Here is a 22,835-nt window from a genome sequence, read left to right on the forward strand (position 1 = left end):
TGATTTATAAGCACAACGTACGACTCAATCTGAATTATTTTTTTGTTACACTGTAACCTACATTTTATGCTCCTGTCTTATCTTGTACAGGTAGGTATACCATACCATCATCATCATCACCATAATATATATAATATATATAGTATATATACCCTTAAATGATTTATCTACTATGCATAATTAGAATGGGGGTTGAAAGTTTCATCTTGATTAGAAATATGCATGATTAGAATGAGTTGAAAGTTTCATGTTTGATTAAAAATAAGATTAATTTATAGTATATAGGTGAGATATAAATTTCTTTTTATAAACTTGTTTTATAAGATTAAATTAAGTTAAAAAAAATTTTTAATATAATTTTTTTTTAAAAGAGAATGTTATCTTGTCTATATGAAAAAAAAAAGTTAATGTTCAAGTCAATCTAAAAATTATGAATAATAAATCTTGTTGAGTTTGTCTTGGAAGATGTTAATCCATTAATAAAAAAATTTACAATTTTTTTTAGTTAAAGTATATTGATAGGTCCTACAAACTAATTATCTCTTAATTCTCATTTTAATTTCAATCTTACTGAATATAATGCTAGTTAAATTGTTGGAAATAAACATAGACTATAATTTTACATTTTTGTAACTTGAAAAACACCTCGAAACTTAGAAGACCAATATATATAAACCTATGTTGTCTCTTCTCTAAGGTATATAATAAAATTTAAATGGTCTTTTAATAATATATACTTTTGTTGTGTTGGTTTATAATATTAAGTTTACTTTTAATCTCCTAAACTTTGTTCGTTAATTTTAATCCTTAAAATGTTCGAACCTTCTAAAATAAATTTTGCCAACATACATTTATTTGTTGATATGACCTAATTTAATTAAACTGATCATATAATTTTACTATTAAGTAATATTATAACTTACACCGGAAATTAATTCCAAGACTTTTGAATTAAAAAACAAAAGTCAACCATATATATACATATAGAATGGAAACATGTGCAAGAGTTATTAAAATATTAACTAGTTTTGTTTATGTTTGGTTTTAGCATTATTATTTATAGAAAAAGAAGTTATTGTGCGTAAATATCTGGTGTGTATCACATCATCACCGATCACGATCAAATCATCAACAATGGCTACTTACTTATCACCATTTGTCACCACTAATCACTAAAATGATTATCACGTAACACATTTTCTGAATCACACTGATAAATAGTGGCTGGGGATATTCTACCAAATTTCCTAAATTGTTATTCTTGACAAAAAAAGTGTTATACATCACTGTGCATGGGAATATAACATTGCTATTATACCCGTGATGATCACAGTGCTTGGTGCTGTAGGTAAAGCATCGACTACAAAAAAGAAATTAAACTAGAAAATATTTGTTGGAAGTCTGATCACATCGACTATAGATAAGACTAAATTATAATATATAAGTGAGGTACAAATATTATCATACAAATCGGTTTTGTAGGATTGAGTTAGACTTAAGTCTACTTATGCTTGAGATGTTTATACCTCGACGTGAATGGAGTGTATTAAAAGTCTCATATCGACTAGATAGTTTTGTAGAACTGAGTTAGGATTAAGCCCACTTCTGAATAATATTTGGAATTTATCTTATATATATATTTATTAATACATTTTTTAAAGGAGAATAATAACAAATTTTAATTTTAATTTATTCTTTTCAGTTACTTTCCAAAATATTTCATTTAAAAGTAAGTGCATCTTAATATTAAGAAAGATTTTGTTCTTTTTGTATATTAGAATTTGGTATTAACATCAGTTTACGTTAATTAGTTACAAAGATAGGTTTTTGAAGGGAATGGATTAGTATTTTAAAAAAAAAGTTACTTATTAATAATTTTTCAAATAACCTTCTTACAACAATGAATTAAGAAATTAAAAATATAAAAAATAACATCACATGTTAACATTGAAATATGAAAGAATTTAAAATATAGAGAGTTAAAAAGATGTCAATCATCACAACTTTAACGAGTCACTATCTTAAAAGATGGGTTATAATCATATGTACACGTATAAAAAATAATGCACTCAATAAGAATAAATAAATTTCTTTAAAATCTATAAAAAAAAAAAGTTATACAATCATGCAAAACTCTATTAAGACCTCTCGTGAATTTTCAAAATATTAAGAGTATATTGAATTATTTCACCTATTTCATTCGAGTGCAAAATTCTAAGAAAACTTTATGGATTAAAGTTTTAACTCATCTTGAAGAATTTTTAAAAGGTAGAAATTCGATTCTAAATGATTAAAACTAATTAGCTCCAAAATTACTTAGGAAAGCTTTTGATTTAATATAGATCTAACCGATTAATTCGTTATCTTATCAAATAAAATTTTTGTTTAAACTAGACTCCAAATAATCAATTATTAATTAGTATAAGTTAATAATTAATTATAACACGATCTAATCAATTATTTATAATTTTTTCGCTGAAACAAATAACTTATGTTTTAATTTATTATGATGTTTATAAAACATTTTAAAACTTTCAAAAATGTTTTAAAATTCTCTCAAAGGAAATAAAATAATATTAATATGCATAAACTAAAGAAAAAACTATTCTAATACATACATTTTTCACACATTCAGAGATAAAAATAGAATTACATACTTAATGTTACATAATAAAAAAACAAATTATGTTTTAAAAATGTTAAATTTTGCGAGTCTTGATAAACCATGTGTCATTTTTTTTGTGATGACATATGTCAAAGCTTCTATGTGATCAGATATCTGAAACACAAATAATAGCATAAAATATCAGATATCTTTGGGACATGTAAAAAATTCTTAAAATAGATAAAGAAAAGTATTTTATTTATTGAACAAACAAGTTCACTAATATGATAAGCAAATTGATGGAACACTACATGTAAAGGTAATGCTGTCAAAACGGGTTATTTGACGCGATTCGACTTAATTCATTACGGGTTGATTACTTAATGAGTCAACTTAACTAGGCTTATTTATTAGCGAGTCAGAAAAATTCAAACCTGATCTGACTTACAACAGGTTGGTGGGTAAACGGGTTGGTTCACTGGCTCACTTAATTACATTTTTTTTAAATAAAAAAATTTACAAACTTTTTATAATTAAAATATAAACAAATTTCGCTCCCAACATGAGGGTGTTTAATTAGTTTTGAAAATAGGAAACTTAAATAATTTTTTCAAGCAAAAAAATAAATATTTATTTATAAAATTAAAATTAAATTTTAATAAAATAAAATTAGGTAAGTGAGTTAGTGGATCAACCCAGCCCACTATAGGTTCAACCCGAATGAACCAGGTTAAAATCTGATCCGCATAAAAAAAAATATAATTTTTTCAAACCTAAATTGATCTATTTTGACAAAAAATACATTAAAACCTTGAAAATATTTATGACCAGACTAAGAGGATAGAAGAAGATGGAGTTTTAAAAAATAGGAAAGTTTCATTATTTTGGAGAATAAAATATTATAAAAAAAAATCTTTTCAATAGTATAAAACATATCCAAGTAACTATTCATTTTTCTAAAAAATGCAAAAGTCAATACTTATAGCAAAGAAATAGTCTTATTTATGTTGAGAATCATTTGAAGATTGATTAAGCTGTGATGGTTGTATACTCCCTATACCAAACACCTAAAATATAATAAAAAAATATAGTTAAATAATAAAAAATATAATGTATAACAAATGTATGATCAAGTTAGAAGGATTAAATTAATTATCTTTATAGAATGTTTGGCAAAATTAAGGAAAGAATTAAATTTATTCATTTATTTAAATAAGATTTCATAATGTTTGAAAAGCACATTGTTGTAATGTACATTGTCTTTTGTTGTCTCGTATATGAACTTATTGAATTGAGACCTTACTTTGTAGGGATGAGGATTTTTGTTTGTCTAATTTTGTCTTGATAATGTTATTCATGCTATTTTAGTGTTTTGCTAAGTGAAATGAAGTTCAGTAATGCATGCACACATTAGATAGAAAAGTCAATATATTTTTATGTTTACAAGTTCTTTTCTAAGGAGTTCTTCTGGAAGATTTTCTTGAAGCTCACATTTATGAATAATTGATAAAGAAAAAGTTCAAATTTCAAGTGTTGTGTCTTACTTTTGTTGTAAATCACTTAATATTGCTTCTAAAGGAAGATCTTTTATTTTTAGTTATCCAATTCATTTTATTCCACTTTTGTTATTTTGTATTTGTAAGTATTTTCTTAATTAGAAAAAACCAACATTTGTTAGTGGAAGGATTTTCCAAGTGTGGTTGAATCTTGTAAGGTTTCAAGATCAATTGTAATTATATCGTATTGTACTTCTCAATTAATTCTTTTAAAGATTTTAAAAAAAAAAAATTATACGATTTTTTGTAATTATAATGACAATTTCAATTGATTAAAATCTATGAAAATACATTGTTTGTGAGAAAATGAAAATAACTTGAAAATTGAAAGTATGAGACTTGAGATTTTATGAGATTTTTCTCTACATTTTGTCATTCTCTTAACACACAAATCAATTCCTGACAATCATATTCTTATTTAACGTTAATACTAAGAGTAAGTATTATCGTAATATTTCTTCTTTGTATTTCTAAAACGGATTTCGTGATCTCCTTTTCTCTTATAAGAGACGATTGTGAATTTATGTCTTCCTAATAAAATATATAAAACCATGCTTTGTTACATGAATAAAAAACTACTTTTGCTTTCTCATCTTGATTTTTCTTGTTTCTATTGCTTTGTATTTGAATGTGAGTGCAATTAGTCTATATCTCTATAATTCTACATTGGTCTTGTGATTTTCTCATGGCTTCTTCCTTAATTCATTTACAAAGAAAATAATTTTTTTTTTTTTGTCTATCTAGACTTTGTGGAGAATTTTTATACAAATATGAATTTTGAAGGTATTGTTATGAAGTCAAAGGAATAAACTTAACAAAAAAACTAAGGGATTTCATGAATGGATTTAAAGTAGTTTTACCTTGTTTAAATATTCATACCTTATTAGAAACACAAATTTAAACATTTCAAAGCTTTCAATCAGAACCAAATTTTCACTATTTCAATCCATTAAAATGTGAATCAATCTATTAAAACCATTAAAATGTCATTTTAAGTTATTTAATCAATTATATTGAAATTCAATCTATTTGAAATTTTTTTAGCAACTCATTTTACAATATTTCAATCATTTGAAAGAAATCTCAACTTGTTCTTTTTATAAGTTTAACAAACTAGGTTGGTATCTTTAGTTGTCTATAAGATAAATTAAAATAGTTTTTATAAGTGTGTCTTCTACACATTTGAAACTTTTATTGGAAAATCAAAATATCTTTTTCAAAACTATCTTTCAAATATTTTAAAAAAATCAAAACTCGAGTGTTAAATCTCACTTTTATTGTGAATCACCTAGCATTACTTCTAGAGAGAATTAATCCTAGATATCTTTAAATTATTCATTGATTCAAAGTTAATTCTTCATTCACTTTGAAAAAGTTTATGAATTGTTTGAAAGTGTAATTTACTCCCCTCTTGAACTTAGCCTATTCTTTATAACACCATAAAGGGAGAACTATTTATAATCCTTATGTAACCTCTTCAAAAAGAGTCTCAATGATAACAAAAGCACTTCACACGGAAATCTTATTCCTTTCCATTTATTTGATTAAAAAGTAAGCTTCTTTTAATACTCACTTCACTCCTTGATTTAATACATTTGAATCATGTTAAAAGTGAATTAACTCAAAACATTTTTATATGAATTTTGAATTTTTTTTCTCATAAATCACTAGCTTTTCTTGAACTTTTAAATCATAATAAAATAATTGGATTGAGCCAACCTATGACAAATAATTCTTAAATATAATGTAATAATTAATTGGATGAAATCAACTAACTTTGAATGTATTATATATGATAAAGATATAAAATAAATTAAAAAAAAAAGCTTATTTAAATAAATTAATTCACCTAACTCATTAATAAGTTAAGTTTATTTGAATGTGAACCTTAGAACCTTAATTAGGATAAGGGTGAAGGACAAGTCTTCATTCTCAATCATTGAAGGTATGCAAAAGTGTGGGACAAATGATTAATAAGGTTGACGTGTGTTGTCCAAATGTTGGGACATCTTTTATATTTTTATTCTTTAATAAACACATTCTAATTATAAAATAACATATTTATTATATATATATATATATATATATATATATATATATATATATATATATATATATAACTTTGTGTTAAAAATATTGGGAAAAATAGCTTTATAATTTCATCTTGTGTATACACTATAAATTTATGGATTAAATATATTTTTAGTCCCTATACTTTAGGACGATTTTGGTGTCTCTCTTTCAAATTAAGGGGCAATTTAGTCCTTCAACTTTAAAAAACTCTGATTTTAGTCTTTTTTACCAAATTTTTTTACTTTATGTGTTGTTTCAAACGCGTTTCTCAATTAACATTGAAGCAAAAATGTGTCAAACAGTCTAAACAATTCAAATGCAATAATGAAACGTGCTTGAAATAGCAAATAAAGTTAAAAAAATTTGGTAAAAAGGACTAAAACCAGAGTTTTCTAAAGTTGTACCTTAATTTAAAAGAGGGACTAAAACCAAAATCGCCCCAAAATATAGGGATTAAAAACATATTTAACCCTAAATTTATTCACTCTTATAGTAACATTAAGCACATCTGAATTGCTTAATAATATAAAAAGCTTATAGTAATTACAATAATGATTAAATCGAATATATATAGAAATATTATATATATTCGAATATTGTGGAACTCACTTGTTATATAGTTATGATTAAATATATGCGATGCAGATTTTAGAATTTGTAGAAAAAAATATTAGTCATTACTAATTTTGAAATTCGATTTGAAAATTCACATTTTATATATTTAGAGATAGATTAGTTTCAGTTTACTTTTTTGAAAGGCAAAGATATATTACATTACATCCAAAAGTAACAGATCTACAAAAAAACATTCAAGAAACTTACTAAACCGTTCAACAGTACAGAACTTTCATAAACTGCTGAATTAAGTCACATGAAATGAGTTAAAAGCACACAAATTTGAAGAGTATAGAAAAGTTGCATCAATCACTTCAGAGTTAGGGTTAGACAAACATTAGTTCCAACCCTTTGCAAGTGGGGTTCTTTCTCTTTTTTATTTTTTAACTCTATTGGTAAATAGAATTATTTTTTTAGCAAATATATTATATGCAGCCTTTAGAAAGTTTGGCTGCAGAATTTAGTAGTGAGGTGATTTAGCTGCAAGAATAGGAGCTTCACCTCTTCTCTCCTTCACATAGGAGACGTATTCACTATAGTGCATGGTAAATAAGGTGCTTTGGTATCTGGTTAGCTGTAATTGCATCCTAAGTTCATCGGTTATAGGACCATTGTATCCTGATTTACGTATCAAAGAATCAATGGCCTCTACTTTTGTCCAACCTGAAACCGAAGCAAAGGGAAGCAAGAAATGCATCTTCATTTCCACCATAAATGAAATCAATTCCAAGAAAATTGTCTTTGAAGAATTTAAAAAATTATGCATACAAGATTACCCTACAGTTAGAAAAAAAAAAAAACATAGGAAACGGGCATAAGCAAAATAAAAGTTGGACCCTTTGGTCAACATAAATGGTTATTATGCAGATTAAATTGCTACAAGTTCAACAGTTCTCTCATAAATGTCATTATAGATCAACTGTCTATACAATATATGGAAATATTTAATGTTTTCTTGGTTTGTTCTTTAAGATAAGTTTCCTAATTCCTCACTATCACTTAGGATTGTTTGAAATATCATCATTTCATGATTCACTTCCCTAATATGATTAGTATAAATTTATCGGTCAAAGTTGTAAGAAGAAAGGATATATATCATCAATTCAGTGTTTCATTCATTACCTAGAATTCCATAATTTCAATCTTTGTCAATGCTTATATACCAACCAGTCTTGTTAATACTACTTGACTATTGAGCTCCCAAAATTTGAAGCACTACTTATATTTCTTCCTTCAAATCAACTTTAACTCCTATAATCTCACCCCATTTTTGTACCCTTCTGGCACGTTCAATTTCCGCAAGTTTAGCCCTCTTTCAGGTTTTCAGCCATGTTCTCTCTATCCAGGCCATCTTCTTCATTAGCTTTTCCTAACATGCATTTTTCTAGTGTTTCAATCTTCTCCACTGTCCCCATGTCATCACTTACCATTCATTCAGAAAGTATCAGCTAGCCCCATGATAATTCCCAAGAATCATCCTACTCCCTCCATTCTACATTCTAAAATTATGAGCTTTAACATGCAGGAGAGTTTTGGAATATATGAAAATATTTGTTAGAATAATTACATCTATGCATCATCATTAAGCCTAAGTAAGGTGTAGTGTGCTAGATAATTATTAGTTGTACCTATAGTCATACCTAGTTATGCACTTTGGTGTCTAGTATAGTCCCTTAATCTTTCATGTACTTTTGTATCAGTTTTTAATTATAAATAGAAGATTATGAGAGAGATGACTCAAACCCTCCAAAATATATTTCTCTTGTTTTTAATCTTAAGTTGGTATCAGAACGGGATTAACCCACTCTGCCGGTCTCCATCTCTGGCACAATTTTTGTCGCTGTTGTTCACTGGCCGCTTGCCATTGCAGCTGGCCAACACAGTTTTCATCGACAATCATTGGGTCTGGAGTGCCTCTTTAAGCAAGAGCCAACCCTGCCGATCCCTGCCGATGCTCAAGGCTAATTCTCATCCATGCGCCACCATGCGCTTAACCCCTACCAAGCATGTGATGTCCACACGCCACCTTCCACCCACGAAACTATGTTGCGCCACTGTTTCCAGTTTAACCGGACCTTGTCTCCATTTTGGCCTTCAAAGCTTCGCTCCAACGTGGTTCGAAGTCACCCTTGCGGAAGTCACCCTAGGGCTTTTGTTTTTCCTTGTTGTTTTCTCTTCTTCTTGGGGTTCCTTAAATGTGGTTCCTTGACCAAGGATGACCACCTTGAGCACAATGGAAGCCATGTGCCTACTGAAAAAGCTAAACAGTAGAAACACGCAGATTTCCAACTGTGTAGCAATTTGTGGAACCAAGACTTCTAATGTCCCTTAAAGCTTTCAAAACATGCAACTCCTTTTGGAAAAAAACTCAAAACATCTATGCCAATGATATCTAATGTCTCTATGATTATGCAAAGAAACTTGCATCTCTCAAAATGACTGACCATGGTATGGTGTCGTTCATGATTAAAGCCCAATCATATGTGGAAGAACTAAAAATGTTCTTGGAAGTCAAATATTTGGAGGAAATCAAGAAACTTAACAAATATTATATGGTGATGATCCTTCGTGTTTTACATTTAGACTTTAATCATGTGAGCAATCAACTCCTAACAAGTCATTAAGTCTCTTCCATGGATTGCTTGAGCACACGCCTTCTTCGAGTCACAATGTCTCAAACTAAGAAAGCTCATGAACTAGTGGAACCATTTGTCATGGTTGTCACACAAGGAAGTGGAGGATGTGGTACTAGAGGAGAAGGACATGGAGGTCGAGAGCGTTCTCAATGCACATATTGTAGAAGGATGGGTCACACCCAAGAAAATTGTTACTCTCTACATGGTATTCTTACCAAGACAGACAATGTCTCTAAGGTTGAAACATCAAACTCCAAATTCACTAAGAATGAATGTCAAGAGTATCTAAGGTTAAAGTCTAATAACTTGGCACAAATATCTGAAACTCCAAGTACATCAACAACTTGCATTTCTCAATCCATGAAAGGTCAAAATTAATAAGTAATTGACTCAGGTGCTTCTAATCACATCTCTAGTAATGCTTCTTTGTTCTCGTCTCTTTCTTTTCAAGGAAACCATCATTTCATAACGTTGGCAAATGGCTCTAAAACTTCTTCAAAGGGAATTAGTCAAGTTTCACTTTCCCCTTCCCTAAATCTCAAATATGTCAGTTTTGTTCCTAATTGTCTTTTTAATTTGATTTGATTAAGCCAATTAACCAAAACATTAAATTGCTCAATAATCTTAACCAAAACATTAAACTGCTTAATAACCTTTGATAACAAATTCTTTGTTATACAGGAGAGTGGTTCAGGGAAATGAATTGGAAAAGGATATAAAACTGAAGGTTTATACCATCTTGAATCTAGTCCCCATGTGTCTTGTGTTGCATCTCCAAGTCCTAAACTGTTACATGATTGGTTAGGTCATCCACATTTGTCAAAACTAAAGAAAATGATATCTGAGCTCAGTGGTCTCCAGACCATAGAACGTGAATCCAGTCAACTAAAAAAACATGTTAGATCTACCTTGAGGTATTTAGTTAACATGGGATGTTTACCTTGAGGTAGTTGTTCATTCTTTCAGAATTTGCTTACAATGGAATGCCATTGTTTGGAGGTGTCTCTCTACTTAACATATTAACAGTAAACCCAAGCCATACAAAGTAAGGCATGCAATAATTCACTAGAATCAGTTAAATGCAAACCGTTATATTAATTTTAAGATGTAGTATACACAATTGGGATATCCACTCAGGGTAGATAGGAATTGCTCCTCTAAATCCTCAACTTGCTATGGTACAAGAATTGTAGGACTTATTTGCCTCTCTCTGTTTGTTGCTTCGGTTATATGATTATCATGAACTTTCTTCCTAATAAATTTTAGAGAGTCTAGTGTAAAGGAATACACGGCAACTTTTATTTGTGGCATTTCAATTTGGTAACTTAGATGTCATTTCCAAAATGTAAAACAATATTCAATAGAGAACATAAGTTACCTTCATTGGCAGCCACTTCAGGCAGGTACGTGGCACTACGCCTTGTGCTATACACAGGATCAGAAAATTCAATAATTATACCATGTTTTTCTATCTGCGAACAAACACACAGAGTCTAAAAGTGCAAAAGACAGTATAAATAAAATAGTGTCCTAGAATTAATATTTTATATCACTTAAAATTGTACATTATCTAGCAAGTCAGTATTATCTGCGTATTAGAAAGACTCAACATCAATTTAAAAGTAAACAACTGATTAGCTCCATGACATTGATGGAACAAGTTAATCGGATATATCATCACCCATAGAATCCCAGAAAATAAATAAAACGCAATTTAATAACAAAATTAGTGAACTACTTTCTTCGCGAACACAAATGTAAAAATAATCTCTACCATGTTAAAGTGCAGAATGAGTTTAAATTAGTGCAGTGTTGCCAGACTAATAAGGTATTGAGTTCAAGCACCTTTCCAATGGTGCAGTGTTGCTCTTTTAAGACAAGCATATTCATCACTTACTCGCCAAGGCAAACATGGAAGATAACAAACACATAGTCCACTGTAGGCTCCTTGCAATATGCCACTCTCACAAGACATGAGATTAGTTACGGGCATGAATACGGTAATTCTTTAACAGCCCTTGAAGAGAATTGGAAGGTGGTAAATTGTATCCTAATGATACCTGTAGGTACACATGGAACTAGACTTGCTTTATATCCAAACGATGGTCATCAACAGTCAATTAAGCAATTGATGTTTCTCACTATGTCATCCAGGAAAACATGAGTTACACGACAAACTTAGGGCCTCAACCAATTTTCATGACTGCATTATGCTTGAGAATGACAGGAACATTAGAGGCAATTACCAGCTATATACAGTATGTTGTATCTACATTCAAGTATCAGGAGTTAGTTAATCAGGTCATTATAATATATAATTAACCTCTCTACAACAAACCGCAGAGTCAGCATCTAGTTAGGTTTATGTGTATTCCTACATTCTGTAATAATATAGAGAAGTTTCATCTTCAATAAGTTTATTTTCATTTTTCTGTTTCTGTTATAATCAAGTAGTAGTTATTAGAGTTTGTTGCCAGACTCGAAATAAATTAGTTAGCAGGGTTGTCATTGCAGCCTTTAGGCTGTTAAGTTAAACGTTACTTTCCTAACTCCTGATAATTCAATTTTCATTATTAAGTCAATTCAATCCATTACCTTCTCAAGAATTGAAATTTCAAATTCTCTCCAAAATTTTCTTGCTAGGTCTCTCAAACTTTCCTTCCGTAGTTCACAATAGTGTTTTCTATCATAGATTGTACCAAAACATTTGCAAAAAACCAATTTATAAGAAACTCATTTGCAAACAACCAATTTATAAGAAACGACAGGTCAGCAATGAAACCTTCTCAGCAAGTAATAAAACCTTCTTGAACATTCTAACAGCAACTCCTATCAAATCATTAAAATCAGAAGTCTATTGCAAGCAAAAAAACATTGCATGACACTATTAGGGCAGCTAGGTTCTATAGATCTCCTTCTGTTCAAAGGGAAGGATCAGACCTAATGCTTGAGTCTTTGGGAGGCAGCCTTACCTTGCCTCTATAAGAGGCTGGCTGATTCCAAAATTTGAATCTGTAACCTCTGGATCACCTGACAACTGTTCCATCTTGTGCACCAATGCTTCCTTTCTTACACAACATTACTAGGCCCCCATCAAATGTTCCAGAAATCCATTTTTAAATCAAGGTCATTTTTAGTTTCTTCGAAATAAACTTCAGTCTTCCTCTATCCTTTCTAAATAAAACTATTTTCTACTTAATCCACTTATCTCTTACAGTCTCAAATGTTCTTCTCTTTACAAAACAAATCACCAAAGATAAATTAGAACATTACTACATGAGTCAACACCAATTTTCTCTTCCAAATTTATTGTGGACAAGGATGATGCTTGCATTTAATCAGATTATGTCAACTACTGAAAATGCCAAAAACTTTCAAAAGAAACATCAAAGCCAAGGGAAAATAATTATTTGGTTACAATACTTGAGAATTAAACTGTAAAATAATTCTAGAGGGCTTGATTGATCCCTCTCATAATCTTCTATTTATAATAATAAATTGATACAAGAGTACATGATAATTAGAGTAACCTAGACACAACATAAACATGATAATTAGAGTAACCTAGAAACAATATAATCATGATAATTAGAGTAATCTAGACACAATATAATCATGATAATTAGAGTAACCCTAAACACAATATAATCATGATAAATAGGATAAATATCCTAACAACAATAACCAAGGCAACCTGACCAGAGAATAACTACAACTCATAAATATTTGCACAAACTTCTAACAGAAGGCAAAACTTATTTACAAACCCAGATTTGTAATCCAAATACATAGTTCGTAAACACAAAGAGAGTTATGTTAGACGTCCGATTATCCAAGAATCACATGAGAAAGTAGAGAAAGAGGAAGAACAATGATGAACAAGAATAACATAGGATTAGATTTATCTTGTTATACCAAAATGTTATAAGCATGAATGTGTAGAAATATGGATCGTAACAGAATAATAAAACAAGATAAGGGAGCTTGTCATTGGTGAGTTAATTAAATATAGAGGGGAAGTCTAAGAAAAAGGGAAGAGAGGATTTGAGTTGGAATGGAGGTTTCAGCCACTTGAATTGCTGCCTGTACAGTATGTTCATTGTTTTACATTCCGTAACTATTTCCTTGCATTTATCCACCTAACAGTGGTGGTAAGGGGATTTCTTATTATTTGGTTCCTAAATGTCAGACGTTGTATACATATTAAAAGTAATACCCAAACTACCCACCAATACAGGGAAAATCCACAACACAAGTAACTTAAGATCTCATTTGAATAGAGTACTCATTGCAAAAGAAATATTGTCAATAGTGGATGGTGGAAAATCACATAAAGCTTAAACTTTGTTACATCATGATAGCAGACAGCGTTATAGGCAAATAGGAGAAATCACATATTGGGCATGTTTTAAAAGCTCAAAGAAGTTGGGGCAAATAAAGACAGGTAAAAATAGCCCAGAAACAAAAACAAGCAAATCAGAACATACCTCCCAATCTAGATAATTGTTAGCAGTTTCATAGTCAGTAAGAATAGACACTGTACACTCCAAAAACGGCAGCTCATTAGCCTGTATGGGTGGAAACCTTCTGTCCCTGAGGGCACTGCAAGATGATGCAAGCAGAGAACACAAACACGTAAGTACTATATTAATAATGCAAGTATGAGGAGCAAAGTAATTAGTTCAAATAAATGCATGCAAGTGGAATTTGTGTCAACACAACATAAGATACCTATAAGATCAACAAACCTGGTCAGTGCATAATCTTTGAGCCCATTGATCAAGCTGCGTGCTTCCAGAGTTCCAATGCATCCTCGAAGTCGAGGATCTCCTCCATTCACCACTTTCTTCCATGTAACAAACAATGGGCTAAAAACAAAACACAGTTGCTTCAATCAAGGACACCATATCATGCCATGTTGTTAACTCACAAGTAGAGTTTTGTTTGCAAAAAGGATATCCCCAATCAGAAATCAGAGACTAATCCCTTTCAAGGCAAATAAATTTCTTAATGAATACGTCTTGTAAAATATTCTTCCCCATAACACAGCTCAGCTATAAATTCTGACTTAACTAAACATTAAACAAATATTTTCTTTCTTTAAACCAAAGATCAACTATTTGTTCCTCCATTTCCAATTCTTATTTGTAACAAAAGAAAAAACCTCCCAGAAGTTAAAACCAACCCATGCACTTAAATTTTACAGCAGTTATCTTATCTAACTCCTCCAAGAGGTGCATGGATTGGTTTTTAACTTAGAATAAAGCTCAATTATTTCACCTTTTTCTTCTCAGGTAAATGACTAAGAAACTTATGACCTTATTTGACCATATTCCCATGGTAGAACGAGCAAAAATTAAGAAACTTTTAAACATCACAAAATTTAAACAGTAACTCATGAAAAACCCACAACGATTTTATTCCCATTTACAAAGAAAAATACATATTGTGTCAATAAAGAAAAAAAAATATAAATTATTTTAAAAAAAAAAAAAAAAAACGAGAGAGGAATTACTGCTGAGCCTGATCGAAGGCCGGAGGAGGAGGTTCCTGGTTGTTGTAGTGAGAGACGAGGGTGTCAAAGCAGTAAACAACCATTTCCTGGTTCGCCGACACCATTTTCGTGTATTTCTCCGAAAAGGATCTTCTTGATTCGTTATTATGTAATTGAAATCAGTAATCGGGGATTTTAGGTTTGGATGAAATAAACTTAACAGAGAGAAGGAAAGAAGGTTTTCCTTTTTCTCTCTCCCAGCTTCTTGCTTGCAAGCAACCAGCACTCTAAATAAATTAATCAGAAAAATATTCAACCTTCCAACTTTTGGGGTTAAATTATTCAAATAATTATATTTTTTTCTTTTATTTCATTTTATCAAGTTTGCTCCAATTTTCAACACTTTTCAAGTCGGTTTCTTATATATACTATGTTAAGGCATATATTACATTGGAGTTCTTTTAAAATACTTAGTAATAAATGATATTATGTTTTGGTTTATATAATAATTTGATTGGTGTGAAAAATAATTTGAAGTGTCTTAATGTCAAAATGCTTCATAAAAAATTACATCAAGTTCATTAAAGAATATATGAAGAAACTTATTTAGAAATAAGATAAAGCTCATTAAATAGATACTAAAAGTTTTTTTAAGTGAGGGTCAAAATAAAATCTTTCTAAATTTTTTTTTTCAAATGAGTTAAAATCAGGAAGTCCTATCATAATATTTTAATTAACTCTTACAAGTAATATAAGTTATACCTACATATAAAATTATATATTTCATTAAATAATTTAATTTTACTATATTTAAAAAATTTTACATCATATTTATTATTATATTATTAAATAAAATATATAATAACAATTCTTAATTTTTTATTTTGTAAATTTTTATATATTAAATAAAATATATATTTTTATATTTATCATATTCATATATAACAATACTTTTATATCATATTCATATATAATAATATTCATGTATAAAAATAATACTTCATACATATTTCTCATATACCATCATCATATCAAATATAAAAATCTTGAATTATTATTTCTAAGATATTATCCAAATATAGTCCTTGTTATAAAAAGTGTTCATGTAAAATAAAATAAATTGATTTTTCTTTATCTTAATTAGATTTTAATTTATTTAAAATCAAATAAACATTTAGAAAATATAAATGAGATGCTTGATTAATAAGAAGTGACATTGTGATAAAAAAAAATTATTTTTATAGCATTTTAATAGTTTTTTATTTTCTTTTAATTCTATTACAAAGAAAATCAATATGATTAGAAATTTAAGCATAAAGATAGTTAAAACATAATATACAAAAAAAAACTAATAAAATTATATTTTAAAATTTTTGAGTTCAATATAACATTTTATATTATTTTTTTATTCTCTTTTTTCTCTATGCATAATGATAAAACATATACTTTTGAAAATAAACTAATTAATTGAAATATATATATATATATATATATATATATATATAATTAGAAAAAATTATAAGGATAGAAAAAGGATAAACTAATAAACTACATGTTGTATATAATTAAATTAATAACAACTAGTTTAGAAAATTATAAACATATAATCTTTAAATATTCATTCTAATAGTAATTAATTTAGTGAATATTAAGAAATGATATATCATAAATCACTTAATAATGTAAATAATTTATTGCTAATTTTGATTACAGTAAGAAATTATTTATTTAAATATCTTTATATGATTGTAAATAATTTATTTTGATCAAAGTTTAGTAAGAAATTATTTATTTAAATATCTTTATATGATAAATTTATTAATATTTAGATATAAATATAAATATATATAGATATAAATTTTTTGTACAATAAAATTTAATGACTGTTTTATATATTTTAAAAATATGTTTAGTCACTTAAAAAAATTAAATTTGTTTAATTAATTAAGGATTTCAATGTGTTAGGTTATTGTGTATTTTTCTTATATAAACAAAATGAAAACTTAAAGAGTCTAGTTTGATTAAAAATGTTTGTATATAATTTTTTGATAAATTAAAAATATTTACATTTTATGACAAATTAAAAATTAAACATACATTTTGAATTTAAAATAAATTTTTTTCTTAAAAAAATTCCATTGATCTATTCTAATCTACATAATTTCTGTGAATGTTTTAATATTGTGAACTTTTTCACTTAAAGTTTTCTGATCTAGGAGTATTTTTACTTCACGTCATGTGTATAAGAAGAAAAGGATATATCATATAAGAAGAACTAAATTTAAATTTACAAATATAATAAAAAAATTAAAGGTGTTTTCACGGGTGACAAACGAATCATCAAACATGAATAACTGGCAAAACTAGAATGACAAAACAATTCACAGGTAAGCTATCCGCTGGTAAAATTTGTGGTGGGTAGTTATTATCAGCGGATATTTACTACCTGCGGGTAATAGGTAGTGGGTATTTTAATATTTGTTTCTAAACGGGTTAGGTACGGGTAGTATACTACCGATCCGCAAGTACCCGTTACTCGCAAAAATAATAAAAAAATATTAATTTATATATATTTTTTTAATTAAATTTAATGAAAAATAAATAAAATAATATTTTATTAGGTTAAATTTAATTAAAATTAAATTTTAATTTATATTTAACTTAATTTATATTATATATATATATATATATATATATATATATATATATTATAATTTTATTTAAATTTTATTTTAAAATGTACAAAATTTATTTTTTTATTTTTTGCGGGTATCTGTAGGTACCCGCGGGTTTTAAAATACCTGCAGGTATTTTTTAAACGGGTACCCGACGGGTAGCGAGTTGGGTAGCAGATAGGATTTTATCTGGCGGGTCGGGTTGCGAGTAGGCACTATCCGTGCCCGACCCGACCGTTGCCATCCCTAGACATAACACAACTTTTTGGTTTTTGTACGTTTATAGGCCAATTTAAAAAAAAAAAAAAAGTTATAGATCTAGGCAAAAAAAATTTCATTACAAATTTAGGCAAGTCGTAGGGATCCAGACAACTTCAAATGAAGAAGTCGTGTCCCCTACATGGCTTCAAATGTATGTATATATGTATGTATATATGAATGTATATATGTATGTATATATGAATGTATATATGTATGCATATATATATATATATATATATATANATATATATATATATATATATATATATATATATATATATATGTATATATGTATGTATATATATGTATATGACAGGGTTTTAACTCAGCAACAACAACAACATTCAATCATAACTCCCGTGAAAGTTCTCACTCTATGCTGACACCAAGTTCTCTAAGCTATAAGCACAAGGTTACACAAACCCCAGAACATACTTATCACAACACACAACAAAACATATAAGGTTTTTGAAATTTATGTATTTTGTATATTAGAATAAGATTCTCAATCTAATTTATAGAGATCTCACTCAAGGATACCTTCAAAAATTCGTTGTCAACTATTTAATGCGTGATAATTGATTATCCACTTATGATAATCGATTATGCATTTAATGAATGCACAACGGTCAAAAAGTTGCTTGAAAATTCTCATAATTGATTCATAATCGATTACTGATAATTGATTATCGTTATTTGGTAATCGATTATTCTGAGTCAAAATGAGGTTTTCTGATTCCAAACGAATTTTAAAGCAAACTAAAAGCATACAATACATTGAATCAACTTCTTATACATAAAACTACAAAATTAAAAAAGTTTTAACATAAGTCAAGTCTTCATGAAGATCTTCTTACAACATAAGTACTTGAGACTTGACTTTAAGACGTCATCAAAACTTCTAAACTTCATCTTTATGCGAACAGAACCCTAAGGCAAAACGATGTTTTTCATTAGTTATGGATCAAATATGTATGACTACAGGTTTTGAGATGACCAAAACAAGAAAATCATAAAAAATGTTACTCTTAATGAAAACATGTTCTATAAAGACAGGACTGCAGATGCAAATGAACAGTCGAAGCAAGTATCATTAGAAGAAATTTCAAAAAGTAATGTAGTCAACCAAAGGCAAAAATTGGAAGTAGAACCTGAGTTAGAACCTGAACACATAGTAAAGTCAAAAACTCCTGAAGTCGCGATTAAAAGGTCTAGCAAAATAATTGTACCACCACAAAGGTCCTTCGTTACACTACTTATTGTTGATTGATGCTAGTGAGCCAGAACATTTTGCCAAGACTTTGTAGGCGGATGAATATATTAAGTGGGAGCTAGCAATGAAAGATGAGATAAAGTCTCTTCAGAAGAATAAAACATGATCTTTAACTAAGCTACCAAAAGGAAAGAAGGTTTTGCAAAACAGGCGGGTTTATAGGTTGAAAGAAGAACCAGATGGCAATAAAAGATATAAGGCTAGACTCGTAGTAAAAGTGTTCTAATGGAAACAAAGAATTGACTTCACATAAATTTTCTCTCTTGTTGTCAAGACGAATACCATCAGAATCATCTTGGAGTCTTGAGGAGGAATTATTTATGGTACCACCAGAAGGTTTTGAAGCATAAGGCAAAAAGATTCTTGTATGCAAGCTTCATAAAAGCTTGTATGGATTGAAACAAGCATCGAGACAGTGGCACAAAAATTTTAATGACTTCATGAAAAATTTAGAATTTCACAAATGTTGAGAAGATCATTGTTGTTACACGAATAAACATGTTGCAAACTATATCATTCTTACTTTATATGTTGATAACATGTTGATTACAGGAGCTAATATGATAAAAATTAACAGGTTGAAATAACAATTTTAAAAATTTTTTGAAATGAAGGATCTTGGTCCAGCCAAATAAATTCTTGGTATGAACATCTCCTGGGATAGATCCGAAGGTATTCTAAACTTATCTCAGGAGAGATATGTAGAAAAATTGCTTACAAATTTGATGTTGAAAATGCTAAAACTAGGAATACACCTTTGGAAACTCACCTAAAGTTTTCAAAAGGACAATCTTCTCAAACAGGTGAAGAAGAATGTTACATGTCTAAAGTGTCATATGAATTTGCAATAGGGAGCTTGATGTATGTTATGGTTTGCACCAAACTTGACTTATGTAGTGGGAGTTATAAGTAGGTTTGTATCGAATCTCGAAAAGGAGCATTGGAAAGGTGTGAAGTAGATATTGAGATATTTGAATGGCATTTCAAAGATGCATTTATCTTTTAGAAGAAGTAATCTCACTTTACAAGGGTTCTCTAATGTATACTTGGTAGGAGATTTGGATGGTAGAAAAAGCACATGTTACATTTTTACGTTGGGGGTACAACTATTAGTTTGAAGTCTAAACTTCAAGGAAAAGTCTCCCTCTCAACCATTGAAGCTAAGCATATAGCTATCTCAGAAGCAGGGAAGGAGATAATATGGTTGAAGAATTAGGGAAAAAGCAAGATGATTGTTCATTGATCAATGAAAGTCCGAGTGCTATATATCTTGCTAGAAATATAATTCTTCATTCTAGATGCAAGCACATTAAGTTGAAGTATCATTTTATCAAAAAACTGGTAAATGATGGGGACTATCTTTGTTGAAGATTCCAAGTATAAAGAATCTAACTAATATGTTGACCAAGACTATCACAACTAATAAGTTGAGGCTTTGTATTGCCTCAACTAGCCTTCAAGAATAATTGATGATGAAGGGAACTACACTGGGTGATGGTGTAAATCAAACTCCATGTGGGAGAATTCTTAGTATTTGTAGATTGATTTAATCTTATATATCTTAGTAGTGTGAGATGTTGTTCTCTACTTTGCTATATAAGAAACCCTATGTAAGGCTTGAACGGCACACCAAAATAAACATACTTCCTAGTATAGTGTGGACGTAGGCATACACATTATACGTTGTTCTTCTAATGTGTTTGACGATCCTTCTTTATACCACTAATTCGTCGATGCCCTTCAATGTCTTACTTTCACGCGACCAAACATCTTTAGGGATGAGTAAAATTAACTGAATTGCATTGAACTATCAATTAACTACACTATATTAAACAAAAAATAAATAAATATTTACAATAAAAACTATTGTACAATTTTATAGGTAAGTTTTAGAAAACTGAATCTCTAAAGTTATCGTTCAGTTAACCACTCATTAACTTAAAACTAATTTATTTTATACTTTTTACTTATTTGAGAGTCTCTAAAGTTGCAGTTTAATTTTCCATCTACGGATTAGACCAAACTTTCGTTGGGACAGACCCAGTCGAATTCGGTCAATTTTCGGCTAGGGTTGAATTCGGTCGATTTTTGGCAAGGGACAAATTAGTCAAATTTTGGTTGGGACTGACTCGATCGAGTTTCGGTCGTGCTTGACTTGGCCGAATTCAGCCAATTTTTGGTTGGGGCTGACTCAACTAAATTCGATCGATTTTTTATCAGCAACATCTTAACCATTTGTGGTCATCATGGCCGAATTCCGTTGATTTTCAACTAGTGTTGACTCGATCGAATTTGGCGAACTTCGATTGATACCAACTCGGCTAAGTTTCAGTCATGGTTGTCTTAATCGAATTCATCTGATCTTTTGTCATGATTGAATTGAGCAAGTTTCAATTGTGATCGTTCTAACCAAATTTGTTTGATTTTCAACTGATGTTGATTTTCAACTTATGTAACAGATTAAAAAAATTTAGTTTCAAATCACTCTCACTTATCTTCAAATCCATTCAAATAAACAATAAAAAAAATTTATCTTCAAATCTATTCAATCACTCTCCTCCAAATCCATTCAAGTGAACAAAGTTTTAATAATATGACCGAAGTCCATTCAAGAAAATTTTCAAAAGATTATTATAAAAAATATAATATAACCGACAGAATTAAACTCCATTAATGAAGACGAACATTTATGTTGGTATAGAAACTATATTTAAATGCGTTGGTGTTGAAAAAAATAATTAAGGCATAAAAAAAAATCATGATAAGTCTTCACATATAATGTGAGAGTCTTGAACTTCATAATCAATAAAAATTAAAAATAATCATCCATACGCAGTTAACCTGTTACATCCTTCTTCCATCTAAAATTATTTTTCTATGGCCATATATTATCATTATTTAACAACCCTTCCAGACTTTCGGAATCTCCCATGTTACCCATGTTAGTTGCAATTGGACACTAAACAACAAAGTACATTTATATATATGGAACAATAATTTCATTTTCTTACTCTTTGGGTTAATTGTTACCTTTTATTTTAAATTTACAATCAATTGACTTTATGTCGAAATATATGGGAAATTTAGTCAGTGATCCTTAATTTTTATTTTTAATTTAATATAAAATGAATTAATATAAGTTTTCTCTTATGTTGTGTTTACTTGAGATTATTTCTTGTTTACGATGATGAGCGAGTAATGAATTGTATTGAAAGTTGTGTTCGTATGAGATGAATTGTGCGGAACGAATGCGATGGAATTACAGGATATCCATTTTTTTTGTCACCCGCTATCCATAAGCGATTTGCACAGATTGTTTACAAAATGTTTTATTTACCCTTAATATTTGCAAAATTTCCACCTCTTGAATAATTTAATATTTGGGCCTCCTGTTGCATTTTAAATATAATATATTGTAAGTTTGTATGTGATAAGCGTGGTAGATAATGGTTAATGTGGATTCACAAGCTCAGAGCTGGAACTTGGAGAAGAGATTCCTGGCATTCAACAGTGAAGGCTGAAAGCTGTAAATTGCAGAAGAGATTCGTGAGCTTTGCTTCACACAGGCATTCAACAGTGAAGATTCCTGCATGCATTAGTCACAGTCCACTGTATTTGCAATAGCTTTTGACCATGTCGAAGAAGGA

General features: G+C 29.1%; 1 protein-coding gene across 1 annotated transcript; it reads right to left on the bottom strand.

Moving 5' to 3' along the window:
* Positions 1-7,030: 7,030 nt before the first annotated feature.
* On the bottom strand, positions 7,031-15,271 carry LOC106772510 (uncharacterized protein At2g38710). The gene is made up of 5 exons (XM_014658947.2): positions 15,001-15,271; positions 14,234-14,353; positions 13,973-14,087; positions 10,864-10,957; positions 7,031-7,512 (listed from the first exon to the last, which is right to left on the bottom strand). Exons 1-5 carry the CDS (start codon positions 15,102-15,104, stop codon positions 7,310-7,312), a joined length of 636 nt encoding a protein of 211 aa, XP_014514433.1. The 5' UTR covers positions 15,105-15,271; the 3' UTR covers positions 7,031-7,309.
* Between the last annotated feature and the right edge of the window lie 7,564 nt (positions 15,272-22,835).

The sequence above is a fragment of the Vigna radiata genome, chromosome 8, assembly GCF_000741045.1.
Source record: "Vigna radiata var. radiata cultivar VC1973A chromosome 8, Vradiata_ver6, whole genome shotgun sequence".
In the NCBI taxonomy this organism is placed as follows: Eukaryota; Viridiplantae; Streptophyta; class Magnoliopsida; order Fabales; family Fabaceae; genus Vigna; species Vigna radiata.

Coding starts and splice junctions, on each gene's coding strand:
- LOC106772510 (XM_014658947.2), bottom strand. CDS start 15,104: ATGGTGTCGGCGAACCAGGAAATGGTTGTTTACTGCTTTGACACCCTC. Junction 14,088..14,233: donor AAAGATTATGCACTGACCAG/GTTTGTTGATCT, acceptor ATCATCTTGCAG/TGCCCTCAGGGACAGAAGGT. Junction 7,513..10,863: donor TGAAGTGGCTGCCAATGAAG/GTAACTTATGTT, acceptor CTTCGGTTTCAG/GTTGGACAAAAGTAGAGGCC.